Source organism: Trichechus manatus, unplaced genomic scaffold (assembly GCF_000243295.1).
Source record: "Trichechus manatus latirostris isolate Lorelei unplaced genomic scaffold, TriManLat1.0 scaffold00010, whole genome shotgun sequence".
In the NCBI taxonomy this organism is placed as follows: domain Eukaryota; kingdom Metazoa; phylum Chordata; class Mammalia; order Sirenia; family Trichechidae; genus Trichechus; species Trichechus manatus.
Window position 1 is genome coordinate 27,350,183 of NW_004443946.1, and position 18,713 is coordinate 27,368,895.

The 18,713-nt window shown below is 48.6% G+C and overlaps 1 protein-coding gene across 1 annotated transcript in view; it reads right to left on the reverse strand.

Moving 5' to 3' along the window:
• LTBP2 (latent transforming growth factor beta binding protein 2) overlaps positions 1-18,713 on the reverse strand; it is a 121,211-nt gene that overhangs the window by 77,707 nt on the left and 24,791 nt on the right. Inside the window, exons 3-4 of the mRNA XM_004371040.1 lie at positions 16,121-16,367; positions 10,321-10,338 (exon numbers count right to left, since the gene is read on the reverse strand). Of these exons, the coding sequence (XP_004371097.1) occupies positions 10,321-10,338; positions 16,121-16,367 (265 nt within the window). The remainder of the gene's footprint in view (positions 1-10,320; positions 10,339-16,120; positions 16,368-18,713) is intronic.

The following is an 18,713-nucleotide window of genomic DNA, read 5'->3' on the forward strand; positions in this document are numbered from 1 at the left end:
AATCTTAACTATGTCATCTGCAGACAGACAGACAGACACACATGCACACCCCCTGGGTCCTAAGCAATCAGTCTTAGACCCATCCTCCTCAGTCAACTTGACATTTAACTCACTTTCCCTTTTTAATTGTTTCCTGGGAAATTATCCTGCAAGGCTTAAATCCTCCCCCTTAGTGCCTCTCCAGTGGGCCCTGGTGGCACAGTGGTTAAGGCACTCGGCTGCTAACTGAAAGGCTGGCAGTTCAAACTCATCAGCTGCTCTGCGGGAGAAAGATGTCATAGTCTGCTTCCGTAAAGATCACACAGCCTTGGAAACCCTATGGGACAGTTCTACTCTATCCTACAGGGTCGCTATGAGTTGGAATCAACTCGATGGCAGTGGGTTTGGTTTTTTTTTTTTGTTTTCCAGGAGCCCTGGTAGCATAGTGGTTAAGGCTGGCGGTTTGAACCCACCAGCCGCTCCACGGGAGAAAGATGTGGCAGTCTGTTTCCATAAAGATTACAACGTTGGAAACCCTATGGGGCAATTCTACTTTGTCCTATAGGATAGCACTATGAGTCGGAATCAACTCGACAGCAACTTTTTTTTTTTTAGTGTTTCTTCAGAGGCGGGGTGCGTGTGTGTGTGTGCATGCGCTGCTGATTAGAGGGAGGATGAGGAGAAATGCTAAGAGATTGATTCAGTTAGTTCCACAAGTGGAAAAAAGTATACGTTTCAGAGTCACTTTTTTATGACTGTTATCATAATACCACTTTGCTCTGGTAAAGTGATTTTCACCTGGGAAGCTCCCAGTGCCTTTTCTGACAGTGGCAAATTAATTAACTGACAGCAGATTTAAAGATCACATAACTGGAAAAACTACGGGACCCATAAATCAGAAACTTCCTCTACATCCTGGACAAGGGATGAAACGTGATACATGTTTGAAAACCTTGAGCTCAAAAGGAGAATTCACAGGGCCTGAAAAATCTCCATTATGATTCTTGAGGCATGTTCTTTCAGCACAGGCTTCCACCCATGCCCCAGCTCTCACACGCGCGCACTCACACACACGCGGGCACACATTAAGTACACACGTGCACACACACGCACACTCATACACCCCAGAAGGTGACATTCACTGAGCCACCAGATCTGTACAAAACAACCAGATGGGACAGACCTTCTCTGGGGTATCTGAAAAAGGGCTCTGACTGTCTTTCCATTCCCTTCTTGCTTCATGTCTCCCTAACATTCTCCTTCCAAACAAAAATCCTAAAGGATTTAAATCCATTAAATGCAATGAGTATAGCCACAGGCTTGAAATTCTTGTTGCTTCTTTTTTTTAAGACAGATGCTGGAAACTGCGTACATTAATGTGTTAATGACCCCAACAAGCTCCCTCCCCTCCCCACACAAGGCTGTGGGGAGTGTTGCTCCAAGCTTTCACTAGATTTCTGTGCTTTTCTGAAAAGACACTGGATGCCTTGCCTGACCCAGTCCAGAGCGCTCAAGCCAAGCTTTATTCTCCCTGCACTCACCTGGGCTCACTGCTCTAGAGGCTGTTTAGCAAAGAGTTGAGAGACCTGGCCTGGAATCACCCTTACCCTCAGTTTCCTCACTGTGAAGTAATAGGAATATCCTACTCATAGGGTCATTGCGAGGACTGGTTAATGTGCTAGAGGTCTTCCACTTGCCCCTCCAAACCCTTCTTCACCCGATCCACCCCAGCCTGGGCCCTGGGAGGCATCCAGCAGAGGCGTATCTAAGGTATGACAGGCGTACCCTGGGTGCAGCCTGAGCAGTGATGCGCCAGTGAGCAGTTTCTATGGGTCATCACAGTTTCCATTGCCAGCTGTGAGAGATCATTCAGCAATTTAAAACTAATTGCCATAGGCCCTATTTTGCATAGATATGTCACTGAAATGGTATCAGTCATTTCCCTCACTTGCTGCTTTCCAGTCCAGTTCAGCCAAACATGGGCCCCAGCAAGAGGCCAGAGGGCAGGAGAAGAGTGAGTGGAGATATGGATCCTCCCATACCTTTAGAAGGGCCACTGTGGGTAGAAAGTGGCTGTGTTCTTCTACTGGAGGCCACAGCTGTAGCTATACTCTGGGTTCCAGTAACCCTTGACCTCTTGCCCCATTAGACCTAGAGGATTAAGGGCTTTCCTACACTGCTACCCACTAGGATGCTGTCTTAGTTATCTAGTGCTGCTATAACAGAAATACCACAAGTGGTGGCTTTAACAAACAGAAATTTATTTTCTCACAGTCTAGGAGGCTAGAAGTCCGAACTCAGAGTGCCAGCTCTACGAGAGGGCTTTCTATCTCTGTTGGCTCTGAGGGAAGGTCCTTGTCTCTTTTCAGCTTCTGTTTCTTGGCTCCTTGGTGAGCTTCATGTGGCGTCTCTCTTCCCCCGTCTCTGCTTGCTTGCTTCTTGGTTAATCTGCTCTTTTATGTCTCAGAAGAGATTGATTTAAGATACACCGTACACTACTGTATTTTTACTTGAATAATGCGCACCCCTCCCCCCAGGTATTTTGGAAAGCACGCTGTGCTAATTTTTACGGCAACATATACTAGGTCTCAATAACATAACAAAGAAAGCCCATTCCCAAATGGGATTATAACCACAGGTATGTTGCTGTTGTTGTTGTTAGATACCTTCGATTCCAACTCACTGCAACCCTACGTACAACAGAACGAAACACTACCCAGTCCTTCGCCATCCTCACAATCATTGCTATGTTTGAGCCCATTGTTGCAGCCACTGTGTCAGTCCATCTCATTGAGGGTCTTCTTCTCTTGCCCTAACTCTCTACTTAACAAGGCATGATGTTCTTCTCCAGGCACTGGTCCCTCCTGATAACATGTCCCAAGTATGTGAGACGAAGGTCTCACCATTCTGGCTTCTAAGGAACATTCTGGCTGTGCTTCTCCCAAGACAGATTTGTTCGTTCTTCTGGCAGTCCACGGTATATCCGAGATTCTTCACCAACATCATAATTCAAATGCATCAATTTTTCTTCAGTCTTCCTTATTCATTGTCAAGCTTTTGTATGCTTTTATTGTTGTTGTTGTTGCTTTTGTATGGGGCCATTGAAAATACCATGGTTTTGAAAAAAATAACGAAAATACCATGGCTTTTATTAGAAACACCTTAGTCCTCAAGGGGACAACTTTGCTTTTTAACACTTTAAAGAGGCCTTTTGCAGATTTGCCCAATGCAATAAGTCATTTGATTTCTTGACTGCTGCTTCCATAGGCATTGATTGTGGGTCCAAGTAAAATGAAATCCTTGACAACTTCAATGTTTTCTCCGTTTATCATGATGTTGCTTTTTGGTCCACTTGTGAGGATTTTTTGTTTTCTTTATGTTAAGGCGTAATCCATACTGAAGGCTGTAGTCTTTGATCTTCATCATTAAGTGTTTCACGTCCTGTTCACTTTCAGCAATCAAGGTTGTGCTATCTGCATATTGCAGGTTGTTAATGAGCCTTCCTCCAATCCTGATGCCATGTTATTCTTCATACAGTACAGCTTCTCAGATTATTTGCTCAGCACATAGACTGAACAAGTATGGTGAGAGGATACAACCTTGACACACACCTTTCCTGATTTTGAACCGTGCAGTATCCCCGTGTTCTGTTCAAACAGCTGCCTCCTGGTTTCCTCATGAGGACAATTAAGTGTTCTGGAATTCCCCTTCTTTGAAATGTTATCCATAACTTGTTACGATCCACACAATCGAATGCCTTTGCTATAGTCAATAAAACACAGGTAAACATCTGTCTTGTATTTTCTGCTTTCAGCCAAGATCCATCTGACATCAGCAATGATACCCCTCATTCCACATCCTCTTCTGAATCATGTTTGAGCTTCTGGCAGTTCCCTGTCAATGATGCAACTGTTTTTGAATTACCTTCAGCATAATTTTACTTGTATGTGATATTAATGACATTGTTCAATAATTTCCACATTCCATTGTGTCACCTTTGGAATAGGCATGTATATGGATCTCTTCCAGTCAGTTGGCCAGGAAGCTGTCTTCTAAATTTCTCAGCATAGACAAGTAAGCACTTTCAGCATTGCATCCATTTGTTGAAACATCTCAATTGGTATTCCATCAATTCTTGGAGCTTTGTTTTTCACCAATGCCTTCAGTACAGCTTGGACTTCTTCATTCATTACCACGGGTTCTTGATTATATTCTACCTCCTGAAATGGTTGAATGTCTACAAGTTCTTTTCCGTATAGTGACTCTGTGCATTTCTTCCATAGTCTTTTGATGCTTCCTAAGTTGCTCAATTTTTTGCCCATACAATCCTTCAATATTGCAACTTGAAGCTTGAATTTTTTCTTCAGTTCTTTCAGGTTGTGAAATGCTGAATGTGTTCTTCCTTTTTGGTTTTCTAACTCCAGGTCTTTGCACATTTCATTATAATACTTTGTCTTCTTGAGCTGTCCTTTGAAATCTTCTATCTAGCCCTTCTACATCATCATTTCTTCCATTCCACAGGTATAGGGGGCTTGGATTTACAATACATATTTTTGGGAAACACAATTTAATCCATAACAGATGCTCTACCATCTTTTGTTGTCTTCCTCTAACCGTTGGTAAACAGACCCTTTACTAAACCTTCCCCATCAAGTATGTCATCTGTTTCCTGCTGGGTGCAGTCTCCTAACTGACATAGATTAGGAAAAATACTAGCTATCGAGTACTGAGCACTTCAGGAGATCTGGTGGAGCAGTGGTTAAGAGCTAGGCTGTTAACCAAAAGGTCAGCAGTTTGAATACACCAGCTGCTCCTTGGAAACCCTATGGGGCAGTTCTACTCTGTCCTATAGGGTCACTAGGAGTCAGAATCGACTCGATGGCAACAAGTTTGGTTTTGCTTTTATTGAGCACTTCACAATGTGACTCGGCAATTTTTCTATATTCTCTTATTTTATTTTGACCACAATCCTATTTGGGCAGTATTAGCATCATCATCAATTTACACCAAGATTCAGAGAGGTAAAGAAACTCACACAATATGAAATGGCTGGTAAGCAATAGAATCAGATGGAACTGAGGTCTGTCTGACTCACGGCCCATGCTCTTAACCATTAGGCAATATTGTCTCCCAGAATTAAATTATGTGGTGCCTGTAAAGTGCTTCACATAGTATGGTCTGCTTACTCAATAAGGCTCTGTAAAGGGTAGGTTAAAACAATAACCACATTACACTTGAAAAAACCCACTGTCCTAAATTCTATTCTAGCATAACCCTAAACTAACCCTAACTGTAACCCTAATCCAACCCTAACCACAACCTCATCCTAATACCACACTAAAGTTTTACCTCTAATCTTACTCTAACCACCGCTCTACTATTAAATAGAATATTACCCTAACTACAACCCTGATCCTACCCAGTCCTAACCAAAAGATTCATCATTGTTACCATAATTCTAGATAAACCTTTATAGATTGAAGTGTGTCCTATCAAAAGACATGCTGAAGTCCTAACTGCTGGTGCCTGTGAACATGACCTTGTTTGTAAATAGGGTCTTTGAAGATGTTCTCAGTTAACATAAGGTCATACTGCAGTAGGGTGGGTCCTAACCCAATCTGACTGGAGTCCTATAAAAGAGGAGAAGGTACACAAGTGACAGACAGAGGGAAGATGGCCACATGACAGTGGAGTTATGCTGCAGCTATAAGTCAAGGAATGCCTGGGACTACCAGAAGCCAGGGAGAAGAAAAGATCTTCCCCTAGAGTCTTCAGAGGGAGCATGGCCCTGCTGATACCCTGAATTTGGACTACTAGCCTTCAGAACTGTGAAAGAATAGATGAATGCTGTTTAAGCCACCCCCTTTGTGGTGCTTTGTTATAGCAGCCCTAGCAAACTAATACACTCACCAGCCCAGAGGTGTCTGCACTGGATCGAGGGTGGCAGAGGGAGAAGGCTTGCCTCTCTCCTCCCTCTGGCTGGAAAGGAGTGCTTCAGACCCACTGGTCACTCTAAGGGGTCTCTGCTGGGGCAGGGATCTGTTGGGCCAGCAGGGAGTTGAATGCAGAGGGGCCCTCCGCAAACCGTCTACACTCCCAGCGTCCCCTGCAGGGGTGGTGGCAGTGATAAGGAGTTCTCAGCTGAGATGCAGGTCTTTCTCCCCATCACCAACTCTCCTCAAAAATCAGCAGCAGGGCTTCTGTGACTTCAGACTAGGGAAAATAAAGCCCTTCCCATTTGGTCTGGCTGGAGGTCTACGAGTGAGTATCCACCTCTGATGACTCCCTTTGAGCCCTCCCTCTTCAAACCCATAGCCCAGGGAAGGGGACTCATGGGTCTCTTCCAAGGCCTGAGAGAGGGAAAGAACTGGAAAGAGACCCCTTTATAGCTGCTGCAGCCCCTCACCATTCTCCTGGCATTCCAAAGGGTCTCCTAAGCAATGGCACCACTAAGAGGGTGTGGGGTGTGGTGCGGACCACACCGGGTGACACTGTCAAAGGGGGTAACACTAAAATGACTGTCCATAAATTTTTTGTGCGGTGCGAGCCGTGGGCGCTGGTGCGTAAGATGCTGGCGGGCCCCAGGCTGGGCATGGGCACAGGTGAGTGCGCTGTGGCGCAGCTGGGCCAGATGCTGGTGCAGGAGGAGGCAGCCGATGGGCACTGGGTCCTAGGGTATGCAGCCTGAGGGGCTGAGGCCGTGGTGCATGTGGCACAGGAGCACCTACAGGCAGCGGTGCCGGGGGCCCTGGGGGCCTGGCTGGATTCTGTATGGTCTGGTATGGGAGGAGTTCCCTGGGGGGGTGACACCATGAGTTACCGCACTGGGTGACACCAACTCTATCGACACCACTGCTGCTAAGCCCTGCTCTTACTACACTCCAGCCACCTCCAGGAGAGAAGCGTTACCCTTGGGTTGCCCTGGCTTCAGCCACCCAAGGCCAAGGGCTCTGAGTGGGCAGGGACCTGGGCTGGGAGAGCCCCTTCCTGATCAACAACGTGCCAAAGGATGGGCTGAGTGTCAGCTTTGAAGGGAATGGACTCGCGATTCTTTGTTCCAGGATATGACAGGGATGTACGGCCAGGATGTTCATTCACTGTGTATTTAGTGGGTGCTTACTATATGCCAGGCAGTGTTCTAGGAGCTTAGGATAGATCAGCGAACAAAGAAAGATCCCTGCCCTTGAAGGGTCTACTTGTAGCTGGGGACAAACAGACAATAAGCAAGAAACATAATAAATAAGTAAATTGTGTGCTACGTTGGAAAGTGGTAAGTACTATGGAAATAAGAAGTGAAGCAGATGGGGGATCTGGAGTTGGGGGCTTACAATGTTAAATATGGAAGTCAAGGAGGGCCTCATTAAGGAGCTTCTTCAAGAAAGTGATCCCCATGTACATACAAGGTACAAGCAAATATCCAGGCCACTGTCAGGACAGCTAAGTAACAACAATAATAAATATTTGCAAGTCACCGTTTACAAAGCACTCTTTCACACACATCATTTTAATTAATTCTCACAACATCCCAGTGACATAAGAATTATCCTTCCCATTTTACAGACAGGGATATTAACACTTAGTGAAGTTGAGGTCATAATGTCAGCTAGTGACAGAGCTACAAAACCAGAATTAGGTCTCCTGATTCTAAGTATATTCAAAATAGTCTTTCCAAGGTTCTAAGGGCTGAGGATAGGAGCAGTTGTGGCTGAGTGGTAGAAATCCTGCCTTCCATGCAGGAGACCTGGGTTCGATTCCTGGCCAATGTGCCTCAAGCACAGCCAGTACTGGTTTGTTAGTGGAGGCTTGCATGTTGCTATGATGCTTAACAGGTTTCAGTAGAGCTTCCAAATTAAGACAGACTAGGAAGAAAGGCCTGGTGACCTACTTCTGAAAATCCTATGGAGCACAATGGTGTGATCTCGTTGTGCATGGGGATGGTGCAGGGCTGGGCAACATTTTGTTCCCTTGTTCATGGGCTTGCCATGAATTGGGGTGGGCGGACCAACTTGAGGGTAGCTAACAACGACTATAAGCATTGAGGAATTCCAGAAAACTCCAGGAGGGAAAGCTTGGGGCTCAGAGTAATAAAACCAAAATTATTTTAAAAGGCTAGATGGAAAAAAAACAGGAATGGATGGAAGGAGCCAGCACCCAGAGACCAAAAAGCTTCACTCAGGATTCTGGGGGTTGAGTAACCCAGCAGGGAGGGACACTCAGTGGCCAAGCGGAAGGGGCTGACACAGCACAAAGGATGCTGGCTACTTAACCCCCTTGTAGCCTTGCCTGGAAGGATTCAAGGCCAGACTGCCAGGGACAGCTAAGGCCCACCCTAATGAAAGGCATCTCGTGTCTTTGTCATAACTTTAGAAATGGGCAAAGGGAGGAGTAAGCACATTTCAATATCAGGTACAGGAAATGACCAAGCCAGAGGCCAGAATCTAAGACCATTAGCTCTTGACCTTAGAGAAGATCCACTCTATCCCTCCAATTTACAAATGTGGAAACTGAGGCCCAGGGAGGGTAAGGGATTTTCCCAAGGCCTCCAATCATGAGTTGGTCTCTGCATGTCCCTGATGGAGTAGAGAATGGTCTTGGGTCCAAGGGGCTTGAATGAGGAGGGAGGACAAATAGGGGATCATGTTGCCCAAAGGAGCCAGCAGAAGGCACATGGCAGCCTGCTGAAGCCTAGAGCAGAGGAAAGGAGTGGGTGGAGGTGGCTGGAGCAGGAGCCAGGCTCAGAGGGCCTTCAGACTGGCCTGGAGTCAGGATCTCCTGGGTGCCTGCGATAGGCCCATAGTGACCTGTCAGCCTGCAGTCAGCTGCTAACTTTCATCCTGCCTCAGCTTCCCCAACTGTAGACACAGGCAGTGAGGGGGAGAAAAATCCATCCCGGCAAACGTGGTGTCCCCCACTGAGTTGTCACAGGCACAGGGACAAAGCAGGTAGGATAAAAGGCTTAGCATTTATTGGGCCTACTGTGTTGCAGACAACCCGCCAATCACTTTACATGCATTATTTCAATTAACTCTCGCCACCACCTATGAGATAGGCATTCATTTCCCCATTTCAGAGGCTAAGAAACTGAGTTTCAGTGAGATGAAGCAACTTGCATAACTAGTTTGTAAGACCTCCAGGGTTTAAATTCTGCCTAACACCAAAGCCCAATGCCCTGTCCTCATCACACAGACCACATGCACGCACGCGCGCGCGCACACACACACACACACACACACACACACACACACACACACACACACACACACACACACACACCCCAGAGCTGCCTCCTGCACCTTGCTGCCTGAGCCAGCAATCAGTCTGCACTGCTCCCCTATATCAACACCATCGGGCCTCCCTCCGGAGCTCTGGTGGCACAGTGGTTAAGCACTTGGCTGCTAACCAAAAGATCGGCAGTTCAAATCCACCATCCACCCCCTGGAAACTCTATGGAGCAATTCTACCCTGTCCTGTAGGGTCACTATGAGTTGGAATCCACTCGACGGCAATGAGTTTGGTTTTGGTTTGGGCCTCCCTCCTTCCTGTCAGTCAAGCCCGAATCCTGAACCTAGGTTCATAATATCAGAAGACTTGTCCACAGCGGCCCTGTAGGAAGCCTTGTCCTGTGTTATCGATTGAATTGCATCCGCCTAAAATATGTATTGATTTCGGCCAATGCTGTTATGATATAATTGTGTGATTAGATCAGTTGGTCCTGGGTAGACTAGATTACCTTCCATAATGCAGTGCAATGTAATATAATCAGTCAGTTGAGGTCACACCAGTGTGGGGTAGATCCTAAACCTAATCACTTCTGAGTTATAAAAAGAACAAAATAGACACAGAGGCATGTGCACACACACGGGGGAAACGGATACCATGTGAGGATCACCAAGGAACCACAGAATGCCCAGAGCTGACAACAACGAAGGAATCAACACCACTGAGACCCGGATTTGGACTTTTAGCTTCCAGAATAGTGAAAAAATAAATTTCTGTTCTTTAAAGCCACCCACTTGTGGTATTTCTGTTACAGCTGCACTAGGAAACTAAGACATCCTGTATTGTCCTCCCACCCTTACCCCCAAGCCCCAGGTTGCTGGTGTTGGGGGCAGGAGACACATTTACAAGTGGACTCACCATGCTGGGTGTCTGTTCCCAGCTGCCTTCTCCCCATGGCACCTAGTTTCTGATGCTGGGTCCCCAGTCTCCTTTCTGTAAGATAGGGGGTGCTGTCTTCCTCATCCCTCTTACCCCCAGGGATGCCTGGGTCTCCCCTGCAGTGGCTCCTGGTTTGTGATCTACTGAGAGGATGCTCTGCTCCCCCTGATTTGTAGAGATAACCCACTTGGGGGCAAAGTCCTCATATCCCCCACAGGGAAAGCCACTCCCATAGACAACCCACGGGCTCACTCTCAGCAACAGTAGGTTAAAGTCACATGTCAGGTAGTGCCAAGAGGGCCCTGGGTGGAGGGAGGTGTGAGGCCTGAAGAATGCTGGGGTGTGAATGAGGCTGGGGTCTTGCTTCAGGGCTGGGAAGGGGCTGCTCTGAGGCAGAGCGTTCCACAGCCTCTCCCAGGGTGAGCACCCACATGCAGGCACACACTACACGTGAGTTCAGTATCCCCGGCACTCACCACTCAAGACAGGCCTTTTGGCAAGAGTTGCACTGGTGCCACCTGCCCTTCTTCCCTCTCCCCAAAGGCGGAAGAGCAGAGTGGCCAACGGCACAGGCTCTGGAGTCGCAGGCTGTGGGAGAGGGAACAAGTGAAGTCACCTCTCTGAGCCTTTCCTCATCAATAGAATGGGAACCCTTGGGAAGCTGTTGTAGAGACTCCTGAGAAGTAAATGAGCTTGCTCATTCAGCAAATATTTACTCAACACCGACTCTGGGCTGAGGGATGTTCGAGGTGCTGTGAAGAAAGTGAACAAAAATCCCTGTCCTCCCAGGCCTGAAATTTTACTGGGTTGAAAAACAATACATCAAATAAATAAATAAAATATATACGATGTTATATATTGGGTTTGCTCCTTAGCCAGACCCGAGGTTCTAGAGGATGAGCCTTAGGGACATCCTAAGCAGGCTTGGACAATATTTGAGCAACAAAGGGCCTGGAGTACAGTGCTGGGCAGGGCAGGAAAATAGCCAGGTGGGAGATAAGGATGTTTGGGTGCATGCATTTTAAATCTGGTGAACACAGAGGGCCTCATTGAGAAGGAGACGCCTGAAGGGAAGTGTTATGGATTGAATTGTGTCCTCCAAAAAGATATGTTAAGTCCTAACCCTGTACCTGTGAATGTGATCCTGTTTGGAAATAAGGTCTTTGAAGATGTTATCAGTTAGGTTAACATGAGGTCATGCTGGAGTAGGATGGGTCCTAATCCTATATGACTGGTGTCCTTAGAAAAAAAGAGTGGATCATAGAGACAGGGAGGCAGAGGAAGGATGCCATGTGACACTGCAGTCCTTCAAGGGTCAGTGAGAGGGACACGGAGAGGAGAGAGGCCAAGAAGAGATCAGAAACGTGTGGCTTCCACCTGCTGTAGCTGGCTTTGAAGATAGAAGAAGGGGGCCACAAACCAAGGAACGTGGGCAACCTCTAAGGAACTGAATTCTGCCAACAATCTGAATAAGCAAGGAAATAGATTCTCCCCTAGAGCCTCTGGAAAGGAACATAGCCTCCTGACACCTTGATTTTAGCCCAGTGAGATTCATGCCAGACTTCTGACCTCCAGAACTGTAAGGGAATAAATTTGTGTTCTTTTAAGCTGCTAAATTTGTGGTCATTTGTTACGGCAGTGATAGAAAACCAGTACAGTGGATAAAGAGGTGGGATGTACAGAGAGAAGAAAATCCAGAAGATGAGGAAGAGACTAGGCTGGTAAAAAGGCTGACCCATGAGCCCAATGAGAAGATGGGGGAAACCTCAACCAAGTGAGCTGCTTTGGGGTTGAGGTTGGGGGTACTGTCAGGCCATCCCAACACATATGCAACCCCTCCCCACAGCTGAAGCTTGGGGATCAGCCTGCAGAGAGCCACCACCACAGGGCCCACGGCTTCCCAGACATCCGCCTGACATCCCTACCTGCCCTGCCCAGCACCACCCTCCAGGTCCCCCGTTGCCAAGTATTGTCCAAGCCTGCTTAGGATGTCCTCAGGGCTAAGCCTCTAGGACCTTGGGTCTAGGCTAAGGAGCAAACCCAGTGGAGGTCCCTTTCACTGACTCCCCACATGCAAGGCTGGAAAGAATGGTCCTGGTGGAATAACCATACCCAAGCCAGCCAAAGCCACTACTTGTGCAGAATGTGCTAGTCACTCTTCCCCTGAGACTACGTCTGGGGCTCCCACTTCTCCCCAGAGCAAGTCTGTACCCACCCCTACACACACACAGTTTTCTCTGTCTGTTCTTGGCCACCCACTGCCTCCCAACTGCCCAAGTCCTCATGGCGAAGAGAACCAGCCCACTGCTGGCAGCTCCTGTCAAGCACCATACTAAGTGCTCTACTCACATGATCTCATTCAGGGCTTCAAACCGGTTCGTTCTGGTTTGAACCCCTGCTGAGAATTTGTATTTCCACCCCAGATATACTGAATCAGAATCTATATTTTAACAAGACCCCCAGGCGATTCTTATATATAATAAATTTTGAGAACCACTGCTCTGCTAGTGGTTCTCAGAATTGGTCCCTAACCAGCAGCATTAGCATCGCCTGGGAACTTGTTAGAAAGGCAAATTCTCAGCAGGGATCGAACCAGAAAGAACCAGTTCAAAGCCCTGATCTCATTTAATCCTCCGTGCAGTCCTATCCAGTGAAGACCGTTGGTTCAGAGAGGATAAGAAGCTTGCCTAATGCCACACAGCTGGTAAGTGGTAAATGTAAAATTGGAACCCAGGATTGTCTGAATCAAAGACCAGGCTCTAACCCTCATTACTCAAGGTGTGGTCTGCAGACCAGCAGCATCGGCTATCACCTGAGAGCACGTTAGAGATGCTCACTGCAGACCTATTGAATCAGAAGCTTCTTGTTAACAAGATCCCAAGTGATCCCAAGTAATTCACATGCCCATTGAAGTAGCAAGAGCACTGATCTAAATTGCTATTTTCCAAAGCCTGCTAGTCCCAGGTTCTTGTAACTGCCCCCTTCTACCCCAACTCTCAAAGTCCTTTTCTAGCTGCCTGGCTCTTGCTCCCCAGGTGGGGCAGGCTTTCTGCCCAGTCTTGGAGAAGATGCCTGGGCCTGGGGCTCAGAGGGCATCCCAGGCCCCTGTAGCCAGCCCAAGCCACAGCTGGACAGTGTCAGTGCACATCTGACTCTCTGTAGGGGCTCTGACTGCTGCCTGGGACTCTCCTGGCCCCTCCTCCTCATCTCCCTTTCGGACACAAATCTCTTGGCCTCTGACCATCACCAATCCTGCAGTGTCTCCCCTCCCCACATAACCTCTCCCCACCCCCCAATGCCCTCTGCGTCATGTCACTCCCTCTATCTGGACACGAAGGGCCTTTCCAAGTTGCTATCAGGAGAGAGGCCAGGAGTTACTTGGGAAACCTGGCCAAGCGCACAGGAAATGTCTGACACCACCAGGCAAGCGGGACTTGGCCTCCCAAAGCAAAACACAGCTGGGCCAGCAGCGGGGCCCACTCGAACTTTTCCAGATTTCATGGCACTGAGGCCCCAGGGCAGAGGGAGACTGGGCTGGCCTGGAGGTTGCAGCTCATTAAGAACATCACAGTAGCCCCTGGCCAGGGAGCCTGTGAAACTGAAGTGGATAGACCTGCCATGGCTGGAGATCTCACCCAGAGCCTTTGCCTCTGCACCTCATGAAACCTTCCCTGGGAGATTTGAAGGCTCACCTCCATTTCACTCCATCCTCCTTCCTTCACACTCTCCTTCTCTCCCCAGCATCTAGTCGCATTCATTTATTCATTCAACGTATGTTGACTGAGCACCGACTACGTGCCAGGCACAGTGTTAGTATCAGGGATAAATGAATGAACAAGAAGGACATAGTCCCTGCTGTCGGACCTCCTGATACAGTAGGGGAGATAGTCAGCAAATGAACACTAAGGAAGAATGGAGCACCATGGGAACTGGCAGGAAGCTGCACAACCTCTTGCACTCTGAGCAGCATGTGGGGTTCTGGGTATGGGTTGGAGTTCAAGGCTAACTCTTCAGTTTAGACCAGGCATGAGATAGCTAATATGAATTCAGCACTTCCTATAAGCTAGGCAGGCACTGTGGCAGGAGCTCTGAGGAAATCCAGAGCACAAGACGGAGTCCCTGCCTCCGAGGGCACGGGCCACCAAGAATCTAAGTGTAGATGCAGGACACAGACACACAGGGATGAGCACCAAGTGTGTGCTGGAGGCAACAACTGCTGCAGGGGTCAGATAACAGGGCTGACAGCTTGGGTGGGGGAACTTTTTGGAGGAGGTGGGACTATCTGATTCAAGAGTGTAAGGGAAGAGTGACTTGACAAGCAACCGCTCCCCAACACATGCACGCACACACCTCATGGATCAATCCATTATGAAATGAAGGAAGATCACAAACCAAAAGACAGTTTGTAGGGGAAAACCCAGCTGGAAGTACCCTGCTCCCACCCTGCCCCTGGCTGGCCTTCAGATCGCCCCTCTGGTGCTCCTCCAAGTGTCTTCACTCCAGGCAGATCCACCTCAGACATGCAGCTGGGACCATCAGAACAGGCTCAGGCCCTGCCTACGCTCACAGCCCTGCCCACTGTGTTGTCCACCAGGCCCCTGGGTTGTGTCCCTTGTTTCTACCCCAACATCCCCAGGCCTTCGTCACAGGGGTTGGCTCTTCTGGTTTTGATCCTGGAGCTGCAAGGCCTTGACCTGAGACCATCTTTCAGCTTTTCCTGCTCTCGGCTGCCCTCAGCAAACTGCTTGGGTGCTCAGGGCCCTGGAACTCCACCCTACCAACACCCTGGTCAGCCTGGCCTCACCCCCTTTCAGAGGAGCTTGGCAACCTCATTCTCATTTTCCTCCAACTCAGCCAATCTCTTCTGAGCTTACCCTCTGGGGACCTGAACTCAAGGTCAGCCTCCTCTCCCTGGTTCTCCTGGCCTTTGAGGACACATCTTTTTCCCCTTAGTTCAGTGAGACAAGGTTGCAATATTTCAGAAAAAACTTCCTAAGTAGGAAACGAATGGAAAAACCAAACTGAAAAACCAAAAGGAAAACACAGCCCCTAGAAATGGACCAGTTTACAAAATTCAGATTTCCTGTCCTGAGTAGAAAAAGTCTAGCCAGATTGGCTGCCAAGAGGCCAGGAAATTTTGCCCATAAACACTACCCTTGCCCACTTTTTACTCATCGCTTCCCCCCACATGCTCCTCCTCTTCCCCTCCAAGGAGAGGTTGCAGTGGGTGAACTACAGGGTCTTTGTCTGGCAGAAGGACCCTTCCTCCATCACATAGACCACAGGCGAAGAAGGAGAAGTAAAATCTATAAAGAGCTTACTATGTGCCAGACACTGTTCTAAACATTTTCCTTATATTAACGAATTTAATCCTTACAATTATCGCATGAGGCAGGTATTAGCATTGCCCCCACCTTACTGATGAGGAACTGGAGGCACAGTTTTGGAAACTTGCTCAAGCTCATCAATCTAAAACCAATAAAAAAATAAAAAAAAAAGGAACCCTGGTGGTGCAGTGGTGAAGAGCTCAGCTGCTAACCAAAAGGTCAGCAGTTTGAATCCACAAGCTGCTCCTTGGAAATCCTATGGTTCAGTTCTACTCTGTCCTGTACGATCACTATAAGTTGGAATCAACTCATCAGCCTAGAAGTGGCAAAGCTTAGATTCGAAACAAGAGACTCTGTCCCCAGACATGCCCTCCTCAACCGTCTCCCAGGCACTTAAGGGTAAAGACTTCACCTCCCACCTCCCCTCTCCACTTCAGCCTGACAAAACCTGTGCCAACAGCTATACCTGCTCTCCTGCTCACACCTCTGGCAGGGTCAGAGGGTGAGGGTGAAGGGGAGGGAAGGAAGGGCAGTTCCAGCCCTCTCCACCAAGGTCTTCACCAAATGCCAAAGGGATTCATGGCCCTAAGGAAGAATCCCCTCCAGAGAGAGACTGAGCCCCAGGACCCAGAGGTCCCACCAAGGGGAAGACTTACCTGGCCAGTGGCAGCTGTGTTGCCAGTGGCTGCGTTCTAGCCACGGTGCCTTCTCTGGCTGCACTGCTCCTGCGCAGATTGGGGGAACTGCTGGCTGAGCGTCGGGGTGCTGGCCTGGAGTTCTGGGGGTCGAATTCCTCCTCTGGAATGACCTCCTCGCAGCGGGCTCCGCGGAAGCCTGAGCGGCAGACGCAGAGCTGGGGCCGGCTGCAGGAGCCCCTGTTCTGGCATGGCGGCTGGCAAACGGCTGAGGAGACAGGGAGAGGGGTGACAACAGGGTCCAGGGAGCCCAAGGGCATGGGCTGCTCTGACACCCTCCTGTCGGAAGGGCCCTCCTGCTCAAGGGAGAGTGCTGCTTGGCCTCTGTACTCAAGCAGGAAGCCAAACTCCTGGTCTCAGAAGACTCCTTGGCCCATTTCTCTCTCTCCTCCATCCACAAGCCACCAGGATGAGGTACACCTTTGATCTTTGGACAACCAACCCAAGACTAAATGACCAGGGTCGTGAAGTGGGCTGACACCACCACTTGAGGCAGACACCCTGAGAGGGAAGTTCCTTGTCTGACATTATATTACAGCATACACTTAAATGTTCACTTTCTGTTATCCGTCTCTCCTACCATACAGTGAGCTCGATGAGGGCAGATGCTTTGTTTGGTTCCCTCCTATAGCTCCAGAGGAGCCCAGGTGGCACAGTGGTTAAGAGCTTGGCTGCTAACCAAAAGGTCAGCAGTTCAAATCCACCAGCCACTCCTTGGAAACCCTATGGGGCAGTACTACTGTGTCCTATAGGGTTGCCATGGCTCGGAATCAACTTGACGACATCAGGTTTTTTACAGCTCCAGAACTTAGAAGAGAGACTGTTATACAGTAGACTCTCAATAAATATTGAATTAATTAATTAATTAATTAGGGAAGGGAGGAAGGAAGGAGGCAATCTATTTTACAAGAAAAGGCTCAGCACTGGTCTAAAAGTTAGGAGATTTGTGTCGCTGGGTTTTTTTCTGTCACTCACGAGTTACATGGTCTTGAGCAATTCACCTGAACTCTCTGAGTCTCGGTTTCCTCATAAATCACATGAGGGTGGACTGAGGGGGCTGGAGGGACTCTAAGGGTCTCTTGAAGGCATCTTCATCATGACAGAGTCTCTCCTTTTCTGACCTGGGCAAGAGAGAGCATCTGCTCTCAATCTCGCAGCTCCCTTAAAACAAGGGGTGGAATCCCTGACTGGGGTGTTCCGGACCCAGCCTGGGGGCCAGGTGGGGCTGGAACTTGGCCCCTTCCTCCAAGCCAACATTTTCAGTAGCCACCTGTTCACCACTCAGACTGTGACTTCTCTCCTCACTGTCCTTCACCTTGCAAAGTCCGTGGCCACATGCAGTGACCAATGGCCAAGGTAGAGTGACATGCAGAGGCACATGCTGGGGTGTGGAGCTCTTCTCCACCCCTCCCCAAAACCTCACCTGGGAACATATATGACCCAAGAAGAGTGTGGTCTGGCTCATACTGGACCCTCTAAACCCAAGTGTCTCATTTATCTGTACCTCATTCATTCAACAAATATTTGTGGAGCCCTACTACTTGCTAGGCTTTGGGGACAAAGTGCTTGCCCTACATGGAGCTTACAGTCGAGAGGCGAAGAATGACAAGAAACAAGAAAACAACAGTATGATGTACTTTCAGGCAGTACCAAGGGCTGTGAAGACAATTAAACAGGGTGGTGCAGTGGTCTGTGCCTGAGGCAGGAGATTTAGTTGGGTGGTCAGGGCAGGTCCCTCCGAAGGGTGAGATGTGGGTGGTGAGAAGGGGAAGATAGGAGAATATGAGGTCTTCCAGGAAGAGGGATAGGCGAGTGCAAAGCTCTGGAGGCTGGAAAGAACTTGGCATGTTCAAGATGTCCAGGGAGGATGGGGTCTCGTGACAGACGGGAGAGTAACACAAGGTCAGGAGGGACACAGAGGTCAGATTACGCAGACCCCTGTCATCTAGGTAGGGAGTTTGGTACCAGTCACTGCTACCCAGACCAAGTGCCTGGGATTCCATGAGCTGAACTCTCCTTTCTGAGAACAGGCCTAGAATCCAAACCTAGGGACCGGCCTGGATAAATCTCTCCAAAATTTCACTTGGCCCATATCACGTCCCTTTCAGAAACCTTCAGTGGCTCCTCAGTGCCTTCAGTATTCAAGTACATAGACTAGCACTGAAGGCTCTGCCCAGTCTGAACCATCCCTAACAATGCCTCTAAGTAAACATATTCCAGACGAACTGGCCTGCTGGCTCTGGCTCAAGACAGCCTCTGCCTTCCTTTCTCTCTGCCTTTGCTTGTGCTGTTTCCCCTCCCTGGAATTCTGTCCCTGTTTGTCTCCACTTACCTAAGGCCCACCTCCCCTTTCCTGATGACCCACCTCTCAGTGACTGCTCCCTTCTCTGAACAACTAGGAATAGCACCTACTATGTACATCACTCACTGGGCATGCCTCTGTGCCACCTTCAGTGCTATGGGTTTTTTGGTTTGTTTTGCAACCATCACCACTATTTCCAAAGCTTTTTCATCACCCCAGACAGAAACTCTGTACCACTAAGCAATAACTCCC